Source organism: Echinops telfairi, unplaced genomic scaffold, assembly GCF_000313985.2.
Source record: "Echinops telfairi isolate 266 unplaced genomic scaffold, ASM31398v2 ScPeMD7_7457;HRSCAF=8495, whole genome shotgun sequence".
Classification (NCBI taxonomy): domain Eukaryota; kingdom Metazoa; phylum Chordata; class Mammalia; order Afrosoricida; family Tenrecidae; genus Echinops; species Echinops telfairi.
In genome coordinates this window covers 27,941,872-27,967,359 of record NW_022111357.1, presented here as the reverse complement: position 1 = coordinate 27,967,359, position 25,488 = coordinate 27,941,872, and the positions used below count along the sequence as shown (strand labels likewise).

General features: G+C 57.1%; 1 protein-coding gene across 1 annotated transcript in view; it reads left to right on the top strand.

Annotated features, from left to right (window-relative positions):
• ARHGEF10L (Rho guanine nucleotide exchange factor 10 like) overlaps window positions 1–25,488 on the top strand; it is a 160,968-nt gene that overhangs the window by 50,001 nt on the left and 85,479 nt on the right. Inside the window, exons 2-6 of the mRNA XM_045298944.1 lie at window positions 1,702–1,784; window positions 9,001–9,186; window positions 9,962–9,995; window positions 23,630–23,721; window positions 24,892–24,975. Of these exons, the coding sequence (XP_045154879.1) occupies window positions 1,748–1,784; window positions 9,001–9,186; window positions 9,962–9,995; window positions 23,630–23,721; window positions 24,892–24,975 (433 nt within the window). The 5' untranslated portion in view covers window positions 1,702–1,747. The remainder of the gene's footprint in view (window positions 1–1,701; window positions 1,785–9,000; window positions 9,187–9,961; window positions 9,996–23,629; window positions 23,722–24,891; window positions 24,976–25,488) is intronic.

The window sequence follows — 25,488 nt, the reverse complement described above, 5'->3', positions numbered from 1 at the left end:
GGCACCTGCCGCTACAGTCCAGAGTCCAGTTACGGTAACTTTGGGGGGGCCTTATTTTCGGGGGAATGCCTTATATTTCAGCGAGAGGCAAAACTGTAAATAGGCCTTATTTTCAGGGGACGTCTACTTTCGGGGAAACAGGGTAGGAGCCTAGACTGTTGAGGCCCGTGACCCGGCTTCCAACCTTGGTTCTGACTCCACCGAGCTGTGTGGTCTTGGCCCAGACACTGCAGCCCCCCCCCCACCCAGCAGAATTCTCCTCTCCGTTTGGATCAGCCTACGCTCTCATTTGTGAAGCGCAGAGAGTGGTGAAGCCTGAGCGGTGAATGCTCGGGGGTTGGGGCGGTTCAGTAGGGGAAGTCCCATCTTCCATGCAGGGGACCCCGGTTCAGTGCCCGGCCAGTGCACTTCCTGGGCATCGAGAGCCCTGTTGGGCTGCTAACCGCAAGACCAGTCATTTGAAACCTATCCCATAAAGAGGTCCCGTCTCGGAAATCCACGGGCAGTTCTACCTTGTCCTGTCAGTCCTGTGAGTCAGACCTGACGCGATGCAGGGAGGTGTGTTTTGTTAGTTTGGTTGTCATGGCGAGCTACCACTCGTCTGTCGAGGGAAGCTGGCGTGCTTCTCTGACTTCTCTGACGCTGACCAGGTTTCAGCTTCCTGACCACCGCAGACAAGGAAGCCGGCCTGGCAGCCTGCTTCTGACGACCAGCCCGTGAAAGCCTGCAGCTCCCTGAGGCCCGATCTGTAACCGCTCACGGGGCTGGCGCAGGACTGGGCCACGTGTCCTTGTGTTGTGTGTGGGGTCGGCATGAGTCAGGGGACTGGGTGGTTGGCTGGTTCCGATGGCAGCTACCAACCAATGATGACGGCGAATGGGTGCTGTTGTGATGAGTGTTGTGACGTGTCTGTGTGTGTTCCCATCCATTACAGTTGACTCTCATAAACCCTGTAATGAAACGAGAGACTTCAGGAGCAGAAAGCAAAGAGCCAGCTGGTGGCAGGGTGCATTCCACTTGGGGAAGAGTAGGCACAGAGGTTAGGACGGCCCAGGCTTTGGTGGCCGGAGCGAGTGGGGAGAGCTTCGCTCATTGCTTGGTGGGGAGATGTCTGGCCAGGAAGCCCGCTGGGGCCCCAGGGCTCTTGGCTTCAGGACCCCTCTCTGGACCAGGATCAACCCCGCTCCTGGCTCTGAGCACTTGGGCGTCTGCCCCATCTCATCCCTGCCTCTGTGCCCTCAGCCCTGTGCTTCCCTGCACCCACGTGCTGCATCCAGGTTCTCACTGGGAGCACCGTAAGCAGAGTGGCCTTGGCAGCTGGGCAGCCCTGGGGATGGGCCAAGGAGGCACAGAGATAGCGGCCCTCAGTGGGCCAAAGGGGGCCCAGGGAGCTCGGAGGAGGTGGGTGTCTGGAATGAGGGGCCTGAGTGTGACCCAGGAAAGCCAGAGAGAGGGGTGTCTAGCTGGGTGCCCCAGACCCGGAGGGGCCCTTGGCATTGGGTGAAAGGAGGCCCGTGCCCATGACATACAGGTTTTCCGGGATCCCGGGTTGATGACTGCCAGTGCACTGGGGTAGTCCTGCTCTGGAGCTGCTGAGGAGGGCATGTAGGTGCTGGCGGGCACAGGCTCTCAGCCAAGACCTCTCTCTGCTGCTGAAACTTTAGCCTTGCACTCCTAATTGCATTTCTGGCCTTCTTTTAGCAGGAGCGCGGCTGGGACGGTGCTGGTCAGAGCTGGACCTTGTCTGATGGCTTCCCCCAACTCTCTACCACAAGCTGCCACAGGTACGGTGTCTCGGCCTTCCTGCCCGGCCTGTCCGTCCTCAGAAGTGGGGCATGCGGGCTGGTGGGGTGGGGGTGGAGACCGCCGGCGTTGGAGCCAGGCTGGCTCCAGCTGTGAATCCCAGCTCTGCTGGTTGCCTGTGGTGAGTGGCCTCACCTCTCTGTGTTCTTGTCTATAAAATGGACACAATGATCTCTGCCTTGCAGAGTAGGCTCTGGACGAGGCCCCTGTGGGTGAGCAGAGCTAGGATGACGTTAGAGAGACCTCTGGGGCTGAAGCGTCTAAATCAGGGATGGGGGGGAGGGAGCCCAGGGCTGAGGGTCGGGGGTTCAGGGCCAGCCACCTTCTCCCTAGTAAGGCCAGGTCATCTAGCAGTGGTAAGATTTCCAGATTTAGGGAAAAAAGAAAAAGACTACTTCTATTACAACCTATTTACTGCTGATCTGAAATGCAAATTGAACTTGGTACCCTGTGTTTGCTCTGGCAGCCCCGGCAGTGGGGCCTGCAAGGCACCGTGGGTGGAAAGTTCAGGCCCCTCCCTGGCAGTGGACACCAGCCAGGGCCTCGGCTGCCTGTCCTGCGGCCTGCCTTCTGGGGAGGCGGATCGCTGGGGTGGCATCCTACCCTGCCGCTTACACTGTGATCCTGGCGGATCAGCATGGCATCTCTGTGGTGGATCTAAATCATCCTCAAAGTGGGAATGATGTTAACCCCTCCCCTGTGCTGCTGATGCTGGGAGGTGTCGGCATGGAGAAGACCCCCGTGGGGGACCTGGGGCTGTGTTGGCAGGCAGGGCCACCTGTGCTGTGCTGCCTCCTGCTGGACCTGAATAGGGAGGCTGGAGTCCTGCAAGTGGGGTCAGCACCGTGGGCCCCACCTTCTCGTGGCCTGCAACATGGGCTCCCCACCTGCTGGGCTTGGGTGGGTTGGTTCTCCGAGGACTGGGTGCGCCCCGTAACCTCAGAGGCCTGAGCTGCTTGCTCCGGCTGGGCCCCCTGGGCAGAGGGTGGGGAAGGGCTCAGTCCAGCTCTGTTCTCCAGATGAGGAGCAATCTCTGATTGCCCGGGTCCCCGGATCCTGGCAGGGGAGTTAGGGGGACGAGGTCTTTCCAGACCTATAGCTGTGACTTTGGTCCCTGCTCTGTGGGCACCCTTTGCCCTCCCCACCAGGAGGGCCAAACACAGGAAGTGGGGAAAACAGATAAACCAAATCAGTGCATTCCACTCCACTCAGGCCGTAAACAGAGCGTCTAACATCACCAGTGGGCGTCATCGGGTGGAACCAGGAGAGCTACCACGTTCTGGCTCTCTGAGAGCTTCCCCATTGGCTGACCAAAAGAAAATCCACTTCCTTCCTGGGGCGGGGAGGGGGCTGCGTGGGGTGGGGGCTTCCCTGAAGCACTGTAGGGCCCCTTCATCTGGCTGATGTCCTCAGCCCCCCCGGGCCTCTGGCCATTCCCTGCATGTGGCCTGTCCCGGGCCTGGAATACTTTCCATCATGAACCCTCACTGGAGCTCCAAGGCCCCATGCCAGGACGGCCTCCTGCGTGTCTGGCAGTGACCTGCCCCTCCTCCTCCCAGCAGGTCCAGGTGTCCTCAGACCAAGGGCACTAAGGGTGAGGCAAACCCCCATCCATCAGGATGGGTCTGGGCTTGGCATCCTCTCCTCTAGCTTGCCCCCAAAGCTGGCAGGAACTTAGGGGTCATCCATTCCAGTATTTTCAAACTCTTATAACCACGACTGACGATGAAGCTTGCTTGTGTGTGTGTGTGTGTGTGTGTGTGTGTGTGTGTGCATGTGCATGCATATGTGTATCCCAGGAGCACTGAGGCCGGGCCTGCTCTGGCCCTGATCAGGAAGCTGGGGAGCAGCAGTGTGTGACCCACAGATACGGCCACGTGCAGCTTCTATTCCAGTGGGGGAGACAGACAAGTGAGCTGTGTCACATACCAATAGATTCCCTAGAGAAAAATACAGGAGGCAGGACTGGGGGCATTTCAGGGAGTCCCTGTGTGCAGTGTAGGCCATGCAGCCCCACTGAGTCCGGAAGGAGGTGGGAGCATGAGAAGGGACCTGGGGGAAGAGCATTCTGGGCCTGAGGACCGAGGCAGGAACACACCTGCACACCAGGAGTGTGCAGACAGCAGGGAGACCTGTGCCCAGAGTAGAGGGAGCGAGGGAGAGCATAGAGGATTATACACACACGTGTGCATGCACACACACTGCGAGAGGGCCTCAAAAAGTTCCCAGAAACACTCCACTATCTAGTCATTCCATGTTCCTGTGAACTGTGGGATGCTCCTTTGGACATACACTCATCAAAGACGAGGTGGTTGTCTGGAAATCAGTGTTGTAGGAAGACGGAAGATGATTGCATCGTTACATAACCGTCAAATCACATCGTCATAGAACTGCCAAACTGGTGGGAATCCTGGCCCAGCCACGTTGATGTGGAACCGTCACTGTCACCGCCAGTGCTCGTGGTCACTCCCGCCAGGCCTACCTCATCAGTGCACGGGGTAGCTGGATAACACACTGTTTGCCATTGCCTTAACGCGAAGTGTCAGCGAATGCGTCAACGCGAGGCGCGCCAGAAAGGACCCCCAAACCCACTGCCCTCGAGTCAGTTCTCACTCGGTGTGATTGTGTGTGTGTTTGTGCGTCTGTAAAACCCAATCAGAAGTGGAAAAAAACAAAATAATATTAAACGTGATTTTATTAGCTGTCTAATGTTAAAACATTCTCACACAAGGAATTAGCAAAAACAACCCACAATGTGATCAGGAATCTCCTTCCTAATTGGCTCTATGACCCACTCGGGGTCGAGAACTCTTCATTTGCAAGCCACTGACCTAATTCAGGAAATCCTGTATTTCCTTTGATAATCTGCCCTCACAGGGCAGTGTCCAAGGGCTCCGGCCTCTTCCAGGAAGAATCTGAAGGGTGGACTCACATCCAGCTCTCCCTCGGGTTCGCTGACTGTGGGATCGCACCGTCCCTTCCTGTCTCTGTGGCCTCTTGTATGAAAGGGTGGGGGCGGGGCGTGGAGGCTTTCCTAAGAAGCTACATTTTGGCTCTATCTCCGCAGAGGAGCCCACCAGCAGATGTTGGCCCATGGGGGTCCCTGGAGCTCCCTCCCGGGAGGAGAGCTGAGTCCTTGCTACAGTGGACCCTGTGGTCAGCACCGCTTAGATGAACTTGGGGACACCCACCCTGGGGTGGGCTGAGCTGGGTTTCGGCTGCAGTCTAGCAGCCAAGGAAGCAGCCTCTTGGTTCAATAGTTTTGTTCCTGAAATGGGTTCTGGGAATCCCCAGGCACAGTGGGAGAGGGATTGGGGTTTCCTGGCCGATGAGACTGGAATCGGTGTGTCCAGCTGCCTGCATGCTGGTCCGTCTGTCCATCCCCCCCGTTTCAGCTGTCTTCCTTCCCACACACCCCTCCGTCTCCCTAACATTGATCGAGCCCCTGGTAGATGCCAGACCCTGAGCTGAGCTGGGGTGGGCTACACAGACTCAGACTGGGACTGACAGTGCTGTCCTCAGGCTGTGAGGGAACAGGAGCTCGCCACTCCTCAGGTGTTCCTCTCCTGACTCCATGCCCCGGGACCCTGCTGCGAGAACACCACTGATTGCCCACGGGGGCCACCCCCTCCTGAGGGCAATGTCTGGTGGGCATTGGCCAGGAATGCTGTTCACCGTGCTACAGTGCCCAGGACCCAGCCACCCCCACCCATGGCTGCTGACTCAGAGCAACCTCATCGGACAGAACAGAGCTGCCCCACAGGGTTTCCAAGACCATGTCTTTCCAGGGCAGACGACCCCATCTCTCTTTGGGCAGCTGAGCACTTCACCACTGTGCCACCAGGGCTCCTTGGCAGCACCCAGGACAGCCTCATGTAGCGGAGAACTACGTGCCCAGGAATGTCAGCTGTGCCAGGGCGGCCGGAGGCCCCTCGAGGAAGTGGCAGACCAGCCCTGCAGACTCCGGGAGCCAGACCAGACTGCCCTGGATTCTGGAGTGGATTCCTACTTGGTTGGGCACAGACTGGCAAGGAGACCGGGGGCCTCGGTGGGTGACATGGATGGATAGGGGAGGGCTGAGGCAAGGCCCTTCAGGCCAGAGAGCTCAGTCCTTCACGCATTTAAGGCCAGCTCTGAGTGCCCACCTTGTTCGGCCAGCCCTTTCTCGGAATGGAGACCCTGGGTCAGGAGGACAGTTAGGATAAAAAAGTCAGCAGCCCCACCCCTCAGTCTGCACCCACAGAGCTGAGAGCAGGTGTTCCCATGCAAGTCGGGACAGGGATGTTCCTAGCAAACCTTGGCCTCTGAGCCAGAAAGGGGTGACCTATCCACAGGCCCCTCAACTGGCGATAGACACATAAAAGGGGGCACCCCCTTACGCTGTTGGTGTCAGCCGCTCTCCTCCCAGTGTCCGACCTCCAGCACCAGACCACTGCTGCCCCTGTGTCTACAATGGAACACCAGGGAGCTTCAGGAAGTTCATGGGAAAAACAGACTTGGAAGGTAATGGGTTTCCCCACCAGCTGTTGAAGCCCCCTCGCACGATCAGCCACCAGAGGAACCGCACGCCCTGCCATGGACTGGAGCAGGATGTGACTGCTGAGAGAAGACAGGTGCAACAGGCCGCCTGCAAGACGATGCCGTGTGCCTGCAGGGCCCAGCGCAGACAAGTGCACAGAGACAGCAGCTGAAAACCGGAAAGCAGCCCAGCGTCACGAGTTGGCACAGGGACTGAAGGAACCCGCCCGGGGCTGAGACCGAGATGGGAACAGGGCCCGACTGCTTGAGTGGAGCCTCGAAGGAGCAGGAGGAGGCTGGAGCCCTGGAGGCGAGGCCCAGTCTGGAGAAGGCTGGGATGAGGGCCTGGGAGCAGACTTCCGTGCTGGATCTGGCCCTGGGCCCTGCCCCCGAGAGTGGGCTCCTGTCAAGCTCCACCTCTTTCTGGATGACTGAGCTTCCTGCGACCATGCATCCCAGGTGGCGTGCACTCCGCAGACCGTGCTCCGGCGTGTTCATTCACATGTACGCAAGACACAAGGACACGAAGGCTTGTTAGGTGCTGTCGAGTGACCTGACTCCTAGCCACCTCGGTGGGCCCTGGACGAACCAGAACAAAACAGCACAGAACCCAACCCTGCCTGGGCCTGCCCTTCCTCACCTTCGGTGCTATGTTTCAGCCCAATGTTGCAGCCACTGTGTGCATCCGTCTCCTTACGCGCTTTCTTCTTCCTCAACAACCCTTCACCCAGCCTGCCGCCCTCTCCCCAGGGACCGGTCCCTCCAGACAGCATGTCCAGCGCGAGACGGTCAGATTCCTCGGGTGGGAAATGCCTTGGTTCTCGGCTTCCCACGAGAAAGACATTCACACCGAAGTCTGGTTTGTGATCCAAGTGGGGTTTCTTGTTTTTGTTTTTTTATAAAGAATAGAAGAAGTTTCAGGTCTTGCAGTCACTGAACATGGGACTGACCCCCCACACGTGGTGACCTGGGGCCCGAGAGAGACTGAGCTCGCCCGAGAGGAAGGCCGAAGAGGCCGGTGGTCTCCAGGTTCCAGCTTTAAGGGATTTCCAATGTTTGGTGTGGTTGATGTACTGGTTGACCCCATTGGCTGAATGAAGCCCAATTGGCCTACATTGGGCGAATCCAGGTGTACCGCCCACCTAGGTGTACTGCCCCGGCCTGGCTCAGGCCCTGAATTGGTGCATGCCCAGTGACACCCCTGGTCTCTGTCCTGCTACCCAACAAGACCACGTGTCACCATCCTTTCCTCTAAGGAACATTCTGACTACTTTTTCTAAAGCATTTCTTGGTTCTTCTAGAAGTTTCCCAGTGTGTTTAATATTCTTCACCAACATCCCATTGCTCTCCAGTCTGCCCCCCTCACCGTCCAACTTTCTTACCTGCCTATGAGGTGGCGGAAAATGCCACGGCTTGGGTCAGGCACACCTGAGTCCCCCGACGGACGTCTTTGCTCTCTGACACTGTACGGAAGCCTTTCGCGGCAGATTTGCTCCGTGCGATGCACCGTTTGGTTTCTGGATCACTGCTCCCGTGGGTGTTGCCTGTGGATCCAAAGACAATGAGTCCCCGAGAGGCCAAATGTTTCTGTGTCTCGCGGTGTGGCCCATGGTTCAGTCATGAGGATTTCTTTTTCCTTTACGGCAGCGGTTCTCAACCTTCCTCATGCTGCGACCCTTTCCTACAGTTCCTCATGTGGTGGGGACCCCCAACCATCACATGATTTTTCCTTGCGACATCATCACTGTCATTTTGCTACTGTGATGCATCATAATGCACATAACTGATATGCAGGATGTATTTTCATTGTTACAAATTGAACAACATTAAAGCATAGTGATTCATCACAAAGCAATATGTCATTCTATATTGTGAAATATTTATTTCTAGTGACAAAGAAATGAACTTTTGTCTTGAAGCATGGTGTAGCGTGGGTAGCAGTTTTCATGCCGGGTACTGGTATGTGGGCGTATCTGCATGTGGGCGGACCCACCTGGAGATGGATAGAGGCACGGTGTCTCAGTTCCTAAGACCATTGGAAATGTGTGTTTTCCGATGGTCTCAGGTGACCCCTGTGAAAGGGTCATTGGACCCCCAAAGGGGTCGAGACCCACAGGTTGAAGACTGTGGTCTTGACTCTTCATCAGTAAGTGCTTCTACCCTCTCAGTAAGCAAGGCAGCGGACCAGGGTGCTCCCAGACACATGCCTCGATGCACTTATGCATTTGAGCTACCCCCCCCCCCCATACAAGAAGGCATTTATTCTGATGGCGATGCCGTCCCCTCCTCTGCCCCATCACCTGCTTAGAACGGGAACCCAGTGGCAGACGCTCAGGCTCTGCAGTTAGACCCTCCCTGAAGCCCCCAGCTAGTCCCCTGGTGGCAGCCCTTGCTGACCTCAGCCTGTTGCCCTCCCCCCCCACCATCCCCTCCCTGGAACCTTTACAACCAGTTACCATCCAGTGGCCTCGGACTCATGGCAAGCTCCTGGGCCATGGACTCAGTGACCGGCTGCCAGGCCTTTCTCTGGCGGTGCCTCCACCAGCCTTTTGGCTGGCAGCCAAGTGTGTTGACCATTCGCAGGACCCGGGCCTCCCTGACTTTGCTCTGCCCGTGACCAGACCTCAGGACCCACAGCCTGCCTGATGGTGCCCCTCTCTGTTCCTCACACCTCCCCAGGAGATCAGCTGGTGTCCAGAGCTCCAGACCCACCCTCCCCAGCGGAGGGAGACGACCCCGGAGAGGCCTTTGAGTTTGATGACAGTGAGGAGGAGGGCTTGGCGGTCCCAGTCACTGCTGCCACAGAAGAGGGAGACCCCCCACCGACCGGCTCCCGCTCCGGCTCTGACTCCGCCCCCATCTCGGGTGAGGATTCTGGGAGCCTCCCACTCCCCGTTTCGGGGGGGGAGGGGGGGCTTTGGGCCTACAGAGCTCAGAGGATGCCTGGGGGCCCCTCCCTTGGCCCCCGGAAGCGGGTAGGGAAAAGCCATTGGGAGGAAGTTGCATTCCCAGTCTCTCCTGGGGATTGGGGGTTCCTGGCATTCCTGCAACATCTGGCCCCCCTGGCAGTCCAGACAGTTGCTGCCCAAGGCTGTGCTCCTTTGCCCCTCCCCCAGCAACGGTTCTCATCGAACGCATCCTCCCTGTGGTCCCCCTCCTCCTCCAATCTGTCCTTCAGAGCCAGTGGGGGTGGGGTGGGGGGGTGGGGGGAGGGCGCAGGAGGGAAGCTGGGCAGAGGCCTGAGATAAGGCTGGTGTTAAATGGCAGCTTCTGGGCTTTTGATTCTGTCATGGGAGAGACTCTGGGGACCGGATTAGCAGGAACTTCCTGCAGGCTGGGGGACAACGTGCTCCTTGAGGACCTGCAGGTGGGGCAGGCCCACAGCAGGCTGCATGGCTGGTTCTGCTTGGAGTTGGGATGTGGGTGACATGGGTGGGGATGGGAGGTGGAACAGGTAGGGGAGCTTAATGACTATGGCTGGTAGTCTCTCCGGGCATGGGGGCAGGAGGTGGGGCCTAGCAGGGACCCAGGCCGGCCTAGTCCAGACTCCATTCCCCGGGGAGGCTGGGTAAGGGGGCGGGAATAGGCTGAGCCCATCGGACCAGCCTCCAGCCTGACTGCCTCTGCTCTTCTCCCACAGCCCCGGGCCCAGCGGCTGCACCACCCCAGACACAGTAAGTGAGCCTGGTCCTTGGCCTGGGTGCTTGGCCAAGAGGAAAGAGGTGGCAGGGGTGTGGGAAGGCTGGAGCCGAGGTCAGTGGCTCCGGGTGGGCAACTCTTTGGCTGAGGAGGCAGGCACTTCCACGGGCTCCCGGGCCTGCAGGGAGAGGCTCCATCCTGCACCTCTCCTGACTGTCTCTGCTGTGCTGGGGAGCCTGCGAAACAGCAGAAAGCAGGTCTGGCTCCCTCGGTAGCTGAGTGACCCTGGGGGAGTCACTTTCACTCTGGGGACCTCAGCCTTTCCAGGGTCCCTGCAACCCCCCCGCTGGGCCCTGTGGCGGTAGACGTGTGCTTTGGTGTGTGTCCAGAACAGCCCCTGGCCGGCTGGAGCGGAGGCCATTTCCATCCCTGTCCTCAGGACTGTGACTGCTGCCCTTGCACACCCAGGAGCCCAGCAGAGGGCGGGCAGGCTGCATGATGCTTAAGAATCTGGGCTCTGAGATCTTCGCCACGGGTTCCCTCCTGCCCACCCTGGTGTAAGGCAAAGGCCCCTCAGGCGTGGGCTTCGGCTGTAAAGTGGCCCACAGACCGCCTGAGTAAGAAGCAGCGCCTGCGTGTGCGGCTTGTCACTGGTCCCGTGTGGTCTTCCGCTTGGGACGCCTCTCGGGTTGGGTCGTGCATTCAGGGATCCAGACTCCTAGGAGAGCTGCCCCTGGGGGGCTCTGAGGCTGCACATCCGCAGGGGCCAGCAACATCGAAGCTTCTCGACACTCTACCCCCTGCTCCGTCCTGCCCGGCCCGCCTGCACACGTGGGTGTTCTGAGCGAGGTGCAAAGTGGTGGGTTTGAGTGTGTTTCAGGCCCTGGCTGCCTTGGCGGTGGTGGCGGTGAGAGGGTGGGGGGGAGCTGGGGGCTATTGTGTCTGCAGCTCCCTTTGTCCTCCAGGGAGGAGACTCACACTTTCCCAGTGAATGAGCTAATTCCCCAGCAGGTGGGGTGGAGGAGCTGAGGGGGGCCCAGACTGCCCATCTCAGAGACAAAGACCTCCAACCAGGGGATCACAGACAGGAGGGGAGGGGAGGGGAGCGGATCATGGGTTCCATCTGTGCTCCTAGCTGTCTGTGATGGGTGGGCCCTCAGAGGGTGTCTATAATTAGGGCCAGAATTAGGGACCTGCCTTCCCTCTGATGAGAGACCTGCGATAGATCAGTCACGTGGGTGGACCCTGTGCCTCTACCGTCTCTGCAGGGGCCCAGGGGTCGAAGTTCTCCAGGGTATCTGGCCTTGTGCTGGGCGGGGGCTGCCGAGAAACTTGGTCAGGGGGCGGGGTTGGGGTAGGGGGTGTGCAGGTTGTGAGGGGTCACTGGCTGGAGGGTGGGGGTCAGGCAAGGCTCTGGACTCGGTCTTGGGCAGAACTGGTGAGCCAGAGGGAGGGGCGTACAGCAGGGGAAGCCACTGAACAGAGACATGGTGGGGTTGGGTGGTGTGGGGTGGGAGTGGGTGGGTTCTGGGTTGCAAACAAGGGGACCCCTCTCTGGGCTTGGCAATCTTGGTTCCCTCAGCCACCTGCTAGAGACCCCAGACCTATACCCCAACCCTGGTGTGAACAGCAGGGAGCATGGTGCCCGCTCTTCCCACCCCTGCTCTTCGACTCTAGCGCGCAGGTCCTCTGTGGCAGGAGGCCTGTCTCCTGAGCTCAGCCTGTTGGCTCCCCAGCCAGATCTTGGTTGGGCTGGGGCCCAGCGCCCTGCTGTGTGACCCCTGAGAGGGCAGTGGTTTTGATCGCGGGAGGTGAGGATAGCCGAGTGGCAGGGCTTTCTCGGCTCCCCTTTAACCATCTGCCTACTGTCCTGCAGCTCTTCCCACTGTCCCACATGGGCCCAGGCTTACCCCAGCTCCCTGGAGCCCCAGAGTTTAAAATCCCCACCCAGGCCCTCACCAGTCAGGTGCTTGGGATGGCCATGGGCCTCTCTCAGCCTCAGCTTCCTCATCTAGCAGATGGTAATAACGTTGTCCACCTTGGGGTGTTGGGAGGAGTAAGCGGGTCCATCTAAAGAAGCCACAGCCTGTCCCTGACCCCCACACAATGCTCGTTTCTGCCCCTACCTCCCATCCCATGGGGCAGGCAGAGTCTGTGTAGCCAGTGCCTCAGACCCGGGGGTGCACTTGGATTGCTGGGGTTGGACATCTCACCAACAACCAAAATCTACAACCATTGAATTGATTCTAACTCAGCGACCCTGGTGGCTTAGTAGGTTAAGCATTGAGTGCTAATTATAATGTCAGTGATGTGAGCTCACCAATCGCTCGAGGTAGAAAGATGAGGCTGTCTGTTCCCGTACAGATGTACAGCCTCAGTTCTACCCTGCCCCATAGGGTGGTTATGAGTCACTGGCTGTAATCCTCAGGTTGTGACATCAGTGGGTCATTGGTCAAGCATCGTGTGCCCACTGCCCAGTCCTAAGAGGCCCCCGTTGCAGCCCCTTCATCAGGAGCACAACTGCAGAGTCCTGGCGCAAACCTGCCTCGACCCCACACTGTCCGTCCCGGGCTCTCTCGCCGCTCCCTCTCCATTCCCCACCCCAGGTCTCCCTCCTGCTTCCCGGTGGGGATTTTCCACTCCACTCTGGAGGCTTCTGGGGGGAATAATCAGGCCAGATCACTTTCTCCTTCCTTGTTATTCAAGAGCCAGAAAAAATAAAGTTAGATTTTTTTTTAAAGTATCCCTCAAGGTGGTCACTATACAAATATCAAACACATCTCAGCCTGGAGGGTTCTTACTCTATGGCCCTGCCTCTCCAAATGCCCTCACTCCCATTGCGCCGCAGCTAGTGAGGGAGGGTGGCAGGGCCAGTCCGAATGCCCACCTCCCCCCGGGGCTTTGAGTCAGGGCTAGAATCCAGGGCTGTGAGGAGCTGGGGTCTCAGCCCTGAGCCGCCCAGAGCTGGGTGCCCATCTTGGCCAGACTGCTCCAGGTCCTGCCCCGAGCCATGGGGATGAGGAACACTTGTCCTGCAAGACTCTGCAAGGAGTAAGTAAGCTCCAGGGGCACTTTGCTTACTCCCGGGCCTGCCTGTGCCGCCTGCCTTGCCCACGCTGTCTGCTGCTTTTCTGAGTCTGGCTGGTTTGAGAGGGGTCAAGCTGGGCTCTTAAAGCGGGGTCCACTGGGCGGATAAAAGCTCAGCTGCCATCCAGAAGGTTGGCAGTGAGGAGCCACTAGCAGCTCTGTGGGAGGCAGGGTGGCCTCAGCTCCCAGGAGGCTCATCATCTTGGAAACACTGTGAGGCCACTCTACTCTGTCCTGTAGGGTCCTTTGGAGTTGGAATGACTGTGGGTTTGTTTTTGTTTCAGCTGGCCTCTTTAGGGGCCATCGGTCATTCAGTGGTAAACCTCTTGCCTTCTAGATGGGAGTCCTGGGTTTGGTTCTAGCCAGGGCACCTGGTGCACCTGTCTGTCGCTAGAGGCTCACCTGTTGCTGTGATGCTGAGCAAGTTTCAGCAGAGCTTCTAGGAAGAAAGGCCCAGTGTTGTACTTCTGAAGATCAGCCCCTGAAAAGCCCGGGGGTCACAATAGCTGGAGCCTGCCCCCCATGGGATCGCCCTGAGTGGGGCTGACGCAACGGAACCTAACAATGAGGACAACAGTCAGACTGTGTCCCTGGGAGGCAGACACAGTTGGGTTTATCAACCTCTCTCACTTATCAGCCGTGTGGCTCGGGCCAGCTACCCCGCCCTCCAAACCTGTTTCCCTGGTCTGCTCAGTGCAGATACTCACACCTGCTAGGTGGGTGGCTCCGGGGTGATCCAGGTAGATCGGCAGTCTCGGTGACCTTGATTGGCACTTAGGAAGCTATATTGGTGAAGGGTGCGTCGGTGGCTCCTCTCTGGCTTTGAGGCCTATGGGCTGTTCCGTCCGGGGCCACGCTTGGCTGTGTCAACAGGAGGAGGCTGCCAGCTGGGCCAAACAGAGCTGCCGATCAGTTGAAGGGAGATTAGGGTGGATCATCACAACCGTCCTTGGTCGCAGCCCTGATTCCGGTGTAAATGGACTTTCCCTGTGATGTGGCGTGGATCAATTCTTATTGATCAAAGGGGGGTAGGGGTGGGACCTGACTACACCAAGAAATGAAAAGTGGGGTCCCTAAGCTGAGAACCTCTGAGACCCAGGGGAAGGCCGATGCCAAGGCATGTGGAGCTCTCCAAGGAACCCTGAGTCCAAAGATGTTACAAGGAGACCAGGACCTTTCCTTAGACCCCACAGAGAGGGAAAGCCTTCCCATGGAGCTGGCCCCCTGAATTTGGACCTCTGTCCTCGTAACCACCACCCCTTAAGCTAGTGAGGAAGAAATAGACGCATTCTATCAACTTCTTTTAATCTGAACTTGATCAAACGTGCAATCCAGATGTATTGATAGCTGTTGGTGGTTGGAACGCTAGAGTGGGAAACAGGGAGAGGAACGATCGGTGCGAAGTACAGCCTTGGTGAGCTTGAAATGCAGCTGAAGATGCCTGACAGGCTTCTGTAAGACCAGCGCTTCTTCCTTGCACGCCTCCGACAGCGTCACAGCGACTGTGCGTGCAGGCCGCATTGGATGGAAGATGCAGGAATCAGGTGAGTCAGGATCGACGAGTTGGCAGTGAGTGTGGTTTTTGGTGGGAAGAGACGATGGAGAAACTCACTATCAGCAGCCAGAATCAGGCCGGCGACTGACTGTGGAGCAGACCATCAATCGCTCACCTGGACGTGAAGGTTGAAGTTGTAGAAAATTTAAACAAGTTCACAAAAGCCAAAATAGGACCTTACGTCTATCTCACCAGCGTTTTGAGAACATCTGAAGAACAGATTTGACTCCTGGAACACTAATGACAGAGACCTGATGAGCTGTGGGAGGACACCAGGAACGGCACCCAGGAAGAAAGCAAAGGGCCTTAAAGACGAGAAAGAACCGAGGGGAATGTGAGGAGAGACTGACACTCTCGTTTGTGGAGAAGCTGGAGCAAATGGAAGAAATGATGGACTAGAAGAGCTAAACGGAATTTCAAAGGGCGGCTTGTTAAGGCAAAGTAAAGCATTGTGATGAAATGTGCTTCTGTGTCAGGCCCGGTTGGCTAGAGAAACCCCAGTGACACGCATCTATATATATATACATAAGAAAGGACTTGATACTCTGTTTCCCCCTAAAGAAGACAGTGTCTTATATTAATTTTTGCTCCCGGTTGACTAGAGAAACAAACCCAGTGACATATATATATGTATATATATATAAAATGAAAGGACTTGATACCCTGTTTCCCCGAAAATAAGACAGTGTCTTATATTAATTTTTGCTCCCAAAGATGCGCTAGGTTTTATTTTCAGGGGATGTCTTATTTTTCCATGAAGAAGAATATGGTACACATTCATTGTTCATTGTTTTATTAAAAGAGACCTCACACTTCCTGTCTGCTCCAGCTGCACTGCGGCCAACAGTGAGCTGTGCAGCGGTGCCGGCTGCTATGGTCCAGAGTCCAGAGTTACGGTATCCTCGGGGGGCCTTATTTTCGGGGAGGTCTTATTTTCAGGGGGATGCCTTATATTTCAGTGAGAGGCAAAACTGTAAGTGGTCTTATTTTCGGGAGATGTCTTACTTTGGGGGAAACAGGTTATCAAAGAGTGATTGGACATCAAGACAAGAGCCCAGTCCAGATCAAGTCTGTAAGTCCTATTTTAGCCTGTATGTCCAGTATTAGTCTATATAAGTTCCTCATCAGACTCACGCAGCACATGCAATGATGCTGAATGCAGGAAGATCACAGGCTGGTGGGTGAAAAGGTTTGTGGATCCAGTGGCAGTGGAAGCATCTCAGTGCTGGCACCTGTCTCTACTTAGCTCCTCAATAGGAAGGTGAAGCAGAGAGAGTGTGGCCCTCCAGGAGAAAGAGAGGAAATTCACAGAATCCTCATGAGTAGCCCACACCCACAGGGAGACATCATCAGGCTGTGACCTGATTGACAGGCGAGGCTCCATCTCTTCACTCTTAATATCCTCAAGTTGACACGAAATTATGTAACTATCACAGCTTGCAGGAGCATTGATTGTGGATCCAAGCAAGATGAAATCTTCAGTAATTTCAACCTTTTCTCCATTGATCATGATGTTACCTCTTGAGCCCAAGTGTGTGGATTTTGATCTTCTGTACATTGAGTTGTAATCCACACTGAAGGCTGAAATCCTTGGTCTTCATCAGCAAGGGCTTCAAGTCTCCTCACTTTCAGCAAGCAGGATCGTGTCATCTGTATATCACAGGTTGTTAATAAGTCTTCCTCCAATCCTGATGCCTCAGTCTGCATATGATCTAGCTTCCCGGATGATTTGCTCAGCATGTAGATTGACCAGGTATGAAGAAAGGATACCACCCTGAGGCACACCTTTCCTGATTGTAAACCATGCAGTGCTCCCTTGTTCTGTTCTCAAAACTGCCTCTTGATCCATGTACAAGTTCTGCAGGATCCAATCCAATCAAGTATTCTGGAATTCCCATTTGTCTCAGTGCTGTCCATAGTTTGTTATGATTAGCCGATAAAACACAAGTAAACATCTGTTTGGTATTCTCTGCTTTCAGCCAAGATCCATCTGATGTCCGCAATGACACCCCTTGTTCTGCCTGAATGATGTTTTCCCGAATGAGGGATACGGCTTCCTAGGAGGCGCTGGAACAATTCAGGGGACTCCAAAACCAGATACTTACAGTTTATTCTGGATTAGTAGTTTATAGCCCCCCAAATTTTGATTGCCAGAGGGATGTTGAGTAATTTTCTTTTGTCTGAAAAGGGGGTGGTAAACCAAATAATTCTGGAAATGTATGGTTTAAAATCTGGAGCCGCGTGCATCAGGCTTGTAGCCTTTCACCATACGTGCTCAGCACACCGTCAGGGAGACTGGACTATGTGAAGAAGAATGCAGCATCAGGATTGGAAGAAGGCTTATTAACAAGCTGCCTGTGGTAAGCAGATGACATGACCGTGCTTGCTGAAAGTGGGGACTTGAAGCACTTGCCGGTGGAGATCAAGGATTGCAGCCTTCAGGATAGATTACATACAACCCAGTGCACGGAAAGCAAGCATCCTTACAACTGGACCAGGAGATCGCAGCGTGACATGGAGAAACGGTGGACATTGTCAAGGATTTCATCTTGCTTGGATCCACAACCGGTGCTCATGGAAGCAGCAGCCAGGAGATCACGTGACACAAAGCACTGGGTGACCCTGGTACAAGACCTGCTGTAAGTGTTGAAGAGCAGGGATGTCACTTGAGGACCGAGGTGCCCCTGAGCCACACCATTTTCAGTTGGCTCCCATGCATGGGCGCGTTGGACAATGAACCAGGGAAACCAGAGGAGAATGGATGTGTTCGCACTGTGCAGAATATCGGAAGTACCGGGACTCCAGACGGACAGACAAACAACTCTGCCTTGGAGGCAATACAGCCGGGATGCTTCTTAGAAGAGAGGTTGGCGAGACCGAAGGTGCTAATTGGTGGCACATTCCCGTTCTGCTCAGAGGGTTCCCCAGGACGCAATCTGTACGGAAGATTGCCGATGACCTCATTTCTATCCCACAGACAGGCTGGTGGGTTTGAACTGCCAATGTTTCGGTTAGCAGCTGAGCACTGTACCCCCGTGTCATCAGGGCCCCTTCCATCTGTTAGCAGAACTAGAAACAATAATGATGCTGGGGACCATGTTGACTGTGTATCGGATTCCGGCCAAAATGCTCCCGCTCTCCCTCCTCACATGCCTTGGAAGGAGCTGCTGTGGTCACCATGGGGATGGGGAAAAGTCAAGGATCAGGAACGTCAGATGGTTTTCCCAAGGTCACGTACCCCGTACCCCGACAAACCAAATGCACTGCCATCAAGTCGATGCTGACTCAGCACAGTCTTCTAGGGCAGGGTGGGACTGCCCTTGTGCCCCCTGACTTTCCATGACCGTGTATTACTCTTTAGGGCAGCAGAAAGGCCCAGGTCACAAAGAGCTAGCAAAACTGGAACAGGGACTGCACCCTGGGCTCCTCTGGAGCGCGTGTTGGCGCTCAGTAGGTGGGTGGGGTCGACTGTTTGGATGGTCACATTTGGGTACACTGCTGTGAGCGCTTGTGGGATCCGTTCTGCCTCAGGCTCAGCAGTTCGAATGCACACCTGGCCCATCCCCAGCCCTGGCTTCCGGCCACCTATTCCTTCCTGCCCTTGTGTGTCGAGAACCAGTGTTCCAAGGCTGTGACTTTTGGGCAGCAGATGGGCAGGCCTGTGTTCCCAGCAGCCTCTGGGTGGGCTGGAATCACTGTATGTGGAGCAAGGATTCTACCCGCTCTTGGTTCTCGGCGATGGTTGCCGTGGCGTCGGGGGAGAAGGTCGACCTCCCTAGGGGACCACTGGGGCACGCAGCTGGGCCTGGGACCTTCCAGGCCTTGGCGCTAGCCCATGTGATTGTAGGTAAGGCACCTGCCCTGGAAGTGGGGGCAGAATCAAGGAGCCCCTCCCTTCTCACCCTGTACCCCGAGGGGCAGACACTGAATCTCCATGTGGACCTGGCAGCTCCACAAGGACAGGGATTTGTCCTTTGCCTGCCAGGGAGCGTTTTGTCACCTGTAACCTCCAGGTGTAGCTCCGAAGAGCCAGCCTCCGGGAGAGTGCTGCAGGCAGCCCTGCTGAGTGCGTGGTGGCTAGAAGGATGAGTGACATCAGAGAGGGGACTCCAGTGTTGGGATGAACACTGGGGACAAACCGCCGGTGTGGACAGTCAGTCCTGAACCTGGCCCTGCCTGATCAACCCCCTCCTGCCAGTCCTGAAACAAAACACAGGCCAAGCTCAGAGTTCTGACTCACGGTGACCCTGTGTGCTCCCTCGGGGCTTCTGGCCTGTGACCATTATGGAAGCCACAGCCGCCAGGCCTTTCTTCCGTGGTGACAATGGGTGGGCTTGCATTGCCAGCCTCTGTATTAGTGCTGCTCTGGTTAGTGCCAGCATCCAGTCGACCCTGTGTGCCACAGGGCAGACCTGCTCCCTCGGGGGCTTGTGGGCCTTTCTGCCACAGTGCTGCCGGGTGGGGTCAAACCATAGCCCTCCTGGTTAGTAGTTGAGTGCAAACCTCCTAAGCTACTCAGGGACCTTCTCTGTCAAGACTGCGCTGTTTTCCTTTGTATTTTTTCCCGCCCTATGTTACAGGGCTTCTCAATTTCCATGCTGGTGCTGTACTGGCCTTTCGATCACAGACCCTTTGGGTATCCATTGTAAAAGCCATGCAGCCTCTCCCCCCACAAATGCATGCACCCCAGTGCCTCTTTAAGGAGTCCGCCCCGGCCCCCTCCTGAGAGGGGAATGCGGAGGCTGGCTCCTGTTTGCATGCCTGCTGCCAGGCAGGCGGGCAGGCGCAGGGGAGGCACAGCACTAGACTTGGCAGTCTGTGTAGCCCTGTCGTTTGCATTCACCCAACTCTGGTAGGTGGACCAGTGCCCATCCCCCAAAGATTTCCACATCCTAATCCCAGGAAGCTGGGAAGAGGTGGCTGGCTTGCAGGCCAACATCCCACAGGCATGGACGAGGAGGAAAATCACCCTCTGCCGCCCCGTCCATTCCCACCCCCGTTGACCTCGCAGGGCTTCCCAAGGCTGCGGTCAGTCGTGACAGAAGCAGACTTCCTCCCAAGAAGCCAGTGTTTCTCTCAAGGAGCAGCTGGTGGTTTCAAACTGCCGACACACTTGTTGGCAGTGGAGCACTTAACCACTGCGCCACCAGGGAGCCTTCTGAAAAAGAGCCACCCCAAACCCCACGGTCACAGCCGCGTGCCCTCACTGAGGGCTGCTTACCTCCACCCATGGAGCTAGCAACAAAAGGATTAGACAGCTCCTGGCCAGCAGCTCCTTATCTCTGCTCCTCTCCCCCATCTTGCCCCCCGCCCCCCTTGTGGGAGTCTGCCCCAGGGCAGTGCTAAGGAGCTTCACCTAGTCTTGGAGTTTGTTCTGTTTAGTAGAAGTAGGGAAATCAGAATGTGCAGAACACTGTTGGTTGAAATGAGCCCCAGTGGGCAGCCCTTCCTCCCAGCCCCTGCCTTGTGTGAGCACTTTCCCTTGTGACCCCCATTCTCCAGGACCTCCTGTGTCTTGCGCAGGAGAGAGACAGGCTGGCTGCTCCCGTAAAGAAACCCACGGGGGCAGTCGTGCTCTGCCGTCTGGGGTCGCTGTGTGTCTGAGTGAGTTTAGTGCCCTGGGTCTGACATGGCACTGCTGGGCTGCAGTGCCTGCCAGGTCCGCTCCTGCCCTGGTGGCGATGGGCCGAGGGGTGGGGGTGGCTCGGGAGAGCTTTGTTTGGAGTATTCCGTGAGATGCCATGAAGGGAGGGGGGCTTACCAGGGGATGGAGTGGAATGGAAGCCAGAAGTCAGGGATGGGGGTGGGCGAGGTGTCCATGCACCGTGCTCACCCCGTGGCTCCCCATCGGGGCTGAGTTATAGAGGCTGGGTTCGGACCCCTCCCTGCTCCACCACCCCATTCAGTACATGGATTTGTGACCACATGGACAGGGTCCCAGAGCCCTCCTGTGTGTGAAGAGTGACTGAGCCTTCAAATGGGGGTCACAGCAGCGGATCCTGGGGTCCCTGTAGTTGGGGAAGAGGGAGGGGGAGCATTGAACATGTTCCAGGCCCTTGCTCAGTATTTATCCCAGAACCCTAAGAGGGAGGTCTTACTGCTCCATTTCACAGGTAAGGAGACTGAGACCCAGAGAGAGAGAGAGAGAGAGAGAGGGGCGCTGAATGTTTTACCTGGTGGCCTCATGGAGACTTCCCAACTGAAAGTTGTCATCGTCCCGGCCCATCTGCACCAGGACGGGACATTGCAGGGCCAAGACACAGAGGGGCTTGTTTCCTCAGAGGTCTGTCTGGCTCTGGACAGAGCCCAGCCCAGGAAAGACACCTGACAGTCTGCTTTGAAAAGGTTTAAAAAAACAACAACCCCAAAACCCAAACCAAACTCATTGCAGGGAGTAGAAAGCCCCATCATGGTTACAGCCCAGGAAACCCTTCAGGGCACCTGACAGCAACATCTGGCCCCAGAGTGCATGCCTTGTCACCCCTCAAGCCCAGGAGCCCCATTCTGCACCCTGGCTCCTGTTGGAGCAGGGTGGTCCCCTCATGTCAGTGGAAGTGGTGGGGAGTCACTGGGGTGGGCCCTGCTCTGGTGTCTTTGGGTGGTGTGTTAGGCCCCTCTGTGGCCGGGACTGGCAGGAAATCTGGCAGCAGGCTTAATCAGAGCCATTTGTGTCTTGGGTTTGCATACTGTGGGCATGGGTGAGGCTTTGGGGGTGGTGGTCTTGGGGGAAATACTCTGCATGAGGCTCCACTGAGTGTTGAATGACTTGGGGCAAATTTGACTTTCTGAGCCTCAACTTTTGCCATGTGGAGAGCAAACAGAAAGAGCTGGACTTCAGATGGTCCTTACCGAAGTAGCTCCACAAACATGTAAAACCGAACAAGCAGCGCCCACTGGGACCTTGTCAAGAGCCACCCATCATCCCCGCACTGCACCACAGCAGAGCTCCGGCCCCACAGCGCACTGCCTGAGGAGCTCTGAGCAGTGGGGCGCAGACCCGCGGGGGTCGCTGTGTTGGCCCTATCCAGGCAGTGGGTCACGTGTTGGGCTGCTACCGCTGCCTGCTGCTCCGGAGAAAGGGGAGGCTGTGATGAGTGGGTTTGGGTTTCTCGGGGCTGGCAGCTAGGGGCACAGCTGTTAATACTGGGCACTCTCCGGTGGCTTCCTTTAGGACAGCCCTGCCCCACTCAGGGCCTCTGGGTCCGGTCCCCTCCCCAGGGTGACTCTGCTGACGCCTAGTGGCCAAGTGGGAGCAGAGACTTCCTTCTGTGATCATGCAGTGGCTCAGACCTGTCTCTCCTGGACGCTGGCCACCAGCTGCATGTGGCTGTTTACAGTGGACTCGCTGGAGTGAAGAAGTTAGAGACCTGGTCCCACTGTGGTGCTAGCTGCACTTCATGTGCAGAGTAGCCATGCGGACCCTGCACACCGAGCAGGCTTCCATCAACACAGTGCCCCCTCCCCCCTTCACCCCACCCTCCTACCCCCCAGATTCCCTGGGAGGTGTGTGGGGCAGGGAGAGCCCAGGCTCAGTGAGCTGGGCCCCTGGTCTGGCTTTGCCACTTCCTGGCAGCATGACCTTGGGTGGGTTCCTCGTCTCACCTGCAAAGGTGCAAAGGGAGGATACCTGGGTCTGCATCTTGCTGTCACCCAGAAGGTGAAACAAAGGACCTGGCCCATGTGAGGTGCTTAACAGTGTACATGTGTCCCCACCCGCCTTCCCCCCTGCACTGCTCTGCTCCTCGCCCTTCCCTTTCTGCTAAGGGCCTGGGTGCCCAGAAGGTCCAGTCAGTACCTTGACAGCAGGAGCTGCTGTCTTAGCCAACTGATGCCCTCTACCCTCGAGATTAGCAGAAGCCTGGGCTTGTTCTTTAAATACACTTTCACCTTGGAGTCACTTTAGGTTTACAGAAAAACCCTACAGATAGTAGACGGAGTTGTATACACCCACCACTGGTTTCCCTGTCACTGTTCATCTCATGGCCTAGGGGTCACATACTGGGCTGTGATCTGCAAGGTCAGCAGTTCGAAACCACCAGCCTCTCCGAGGGAGAAAGATGGGGCTTTCTACTCCTGTAAAGAGCTCCAGTTTCAGAAACCCACAGGGACAGTTCTCCCTGTCTTGTAGGGTCTCTTTGAGTCTGAATGGACCCCATGACTGTGTGCGTATCTGATAGGACGCTGGCACACTTGTTTAGACTCAGATGCCAGCCTCAGTCTTTACTAAGACCTGAACGCCAGGCTTTATTCAGAACCCACTGAATTCCTCGCTTTGGCCCAGGACCCATGCTGTATTGAGCTGCCACGTCACCTTGGTGGCCTCAGACCTGTGGCTGGCTCTCACCCTTTCCTGGGATTCTGTGGCCCTGAGAGGCTGGGGCACACCAGCCAGGAATTTTGTAGACTGCCCCCCAATCCTGAGGTGTCTGCAGCCTTCTCATGTCTGGATAGGTGCGGATGGTTTTTAGCAAGTGTACCACAGAGGTGAAGTGCCCTTTGCCAAGTCCTAGCAGGAGAGACCATGACACTTAGTGGCCTCCCTGGTGTATGCACCTTGGTACCTGGTCTGGGTGGTGACTTTGGGGTTTCCTGTTCCAGATTTCCCTCCCTGGGAGCCAGGCACCAAGTCCAGCTCACCCTCAAACAGGAGGGAGAATTGAATTGCACCCCCATACGTGGCCACCGGAAGCTGTGCCAGGCCCAGTTCTCCGAGAGTCAGGATCGTCAGCCCTTGGCATCCCTCTCTGTCTGGGAGGAAGGAGGGACGGGAGGCTGGAGGCACCCACTGGGTCTGTGCTACAGGGAGAAGACTGTCCCCCGCCCCGGGTCCTTGAGTTCTGGGGCAGCGGCAGGTCTGACCCTGTGGTGCCTCTTAAGGCGGAAGGTACTGAGAGGCCTGGCTGCCTGGGGCACCCTGGCCCCCAGCCGTGCCCAGTGTGTGCCCTGCTGACTCAGCGAGGAGCTGCAGAGGCTACATGGAACCCGCTGTCTGCTCTGCGGGCTCAGAGCCTGTTTCTCGCCCCGCAGGGTGCCGGCTGTGGTGAGCAATGGGGACGCTGGGGACTCGGCTTTCTCCGGGGTCCGACGTTCCAGCTGGAGGCGGAAGAGCTCCCGTCGCAGTAAGTCCCTGCCTGCCATTCCAGGTCTCTCAGACTCAGGAGGCTGGTCCCAGCGTGACCCCCTCCAGACAAAGGAGCGGGGTGTCCCTCGGGAGGGCTGCTGTGGGCTTGGTGACTGTCCCAAAGGGGACACTGGAGTGCTTGAAGTGGCCCGCTGGCCTCCTGAGCCCTATCCTGGAGGAAATGCTGCCTCAGCTATTCACCTGCCCCTCCAGCAGGCCAGGTGGCCGTGGTGCTGGGGCGGGGGACTCACAGAGTATGTCTTCTGGAGGCAGACCAGACCCAGGTGCCAGGAGAGGGGCATGAGGTCCTGCTGGCAGGGAGGAAGCAGGAGATGGGGCAAGGATTTCAGGCACAGGGATTGGCTAGGAGGTGCAGGGGAGGAGAGGAGGAGTGCGGTGGAGGAAAGGCTGGTCTGGAGGGGGAGGCGCAGCCTCTGCTGAGGGGCTGCCCAGGCAGGAGCTCATGGCCCCTACAGGGCCCTGGAGCCATGCGTTGGCGTGTACATCTTAGTCCAAAGGCCACAGGACACAATGAAAGGGGTGATGGAGTCTGGATTGGGACTCAAGCATCCTAGGACCAAGGGACACATCGCAGAACTGTCAGAGTCAGCGGGGTTGGGGCAGGTGCAGCAAGGACAGATCCTGGTCAGGGACCACTCCCTCACCCGTAAAGAGGGCAGAGATTGGGCACATGTGTTTTGGGGGGCAGGGGTGGGGCACAGCTCCTTGAATTTTCCATTTGGGAAAGTTTACCTGTTACCTAAAGCCGGATCATAGGGCGTGCCCTCTGCCTGCCCAGTGGGGAACTGGGGTGAGGGATGTGCTCACACGGATGCTGCCACTAGTCAGGGCCCTGCTGGCTGAGTTTTGGGGGACTCTCTTTGAACCCCACTCTCCCCACCACTTACTCACTGGAGCTACTGTGCCTGCTCAGGGTTATCAGCGGCAGGTGGGGCTCACCCTGGGGTCCAGGTGGCGATGCGGAGCCTGCTTTATGTTCGCTGCGGGTCTCGGGCAGACAGACAGGTCTGCGGCGGCGGCCAGGAGGAGGATGCTGTGGACGAGAGGCAGCTTGAGCCACCGGAGATGCTGGGTGGAAGCTGTCTGGGGCTCGGGCTCCGCCCGCCGGCTCCCAGCCGCAGCTGCAGCTGCGTTTCTCTGCTTGCAGGCGGCCGCTTCACTTTCCCCGCCCTGGAGGAAGATGTGATTTATGACGACGTCCCCTGCGAAAATCTGGATGCCCATCAAGCCGGTATGGCCCCTCTCAGTTCTCTGGGGATCCCGGGGTGGGGTGTGGGGTCTTCCCCTTCCATCTCCTTCCTTGGCCCCACCCCATCCAGTGCCCCTCCTTCTGGCTGGTGTAAACTGCTGCGGGCGGCCAGGGCATGGTTCGCGGTGGCCAGCCTGGCTGGCTAGGGGTCTGGGCTCCATGGGCAGGGGGTCGGGGCCTCCTGGCTATGGGTCCCCTCACCAGCATCTCATCTCTCCAAGTCTTGGCTCTTGTTACAGGGAACGGGGCGCTTGCTCTTTCCCAGGGCCATGGGGGGAGGTGAAAGGATGGTGGAGCTAGACCGTGCAGTAGCTAAAGCTTGGGGGTGGCGGTGGGGGGCAGCGGGAAGGAGGTCAGCCCTGTTGGATCTGGCAGTTCGGGGCCACAGTGAGCAGTCAGAACCTCTCTGGCTGGACATGAGTTAGGCAGCTGGGTCTGCATCAGGGAATCTGTTCAAACACTCCGTGTTCCCATGTAACAAAGAAACTGGGATTC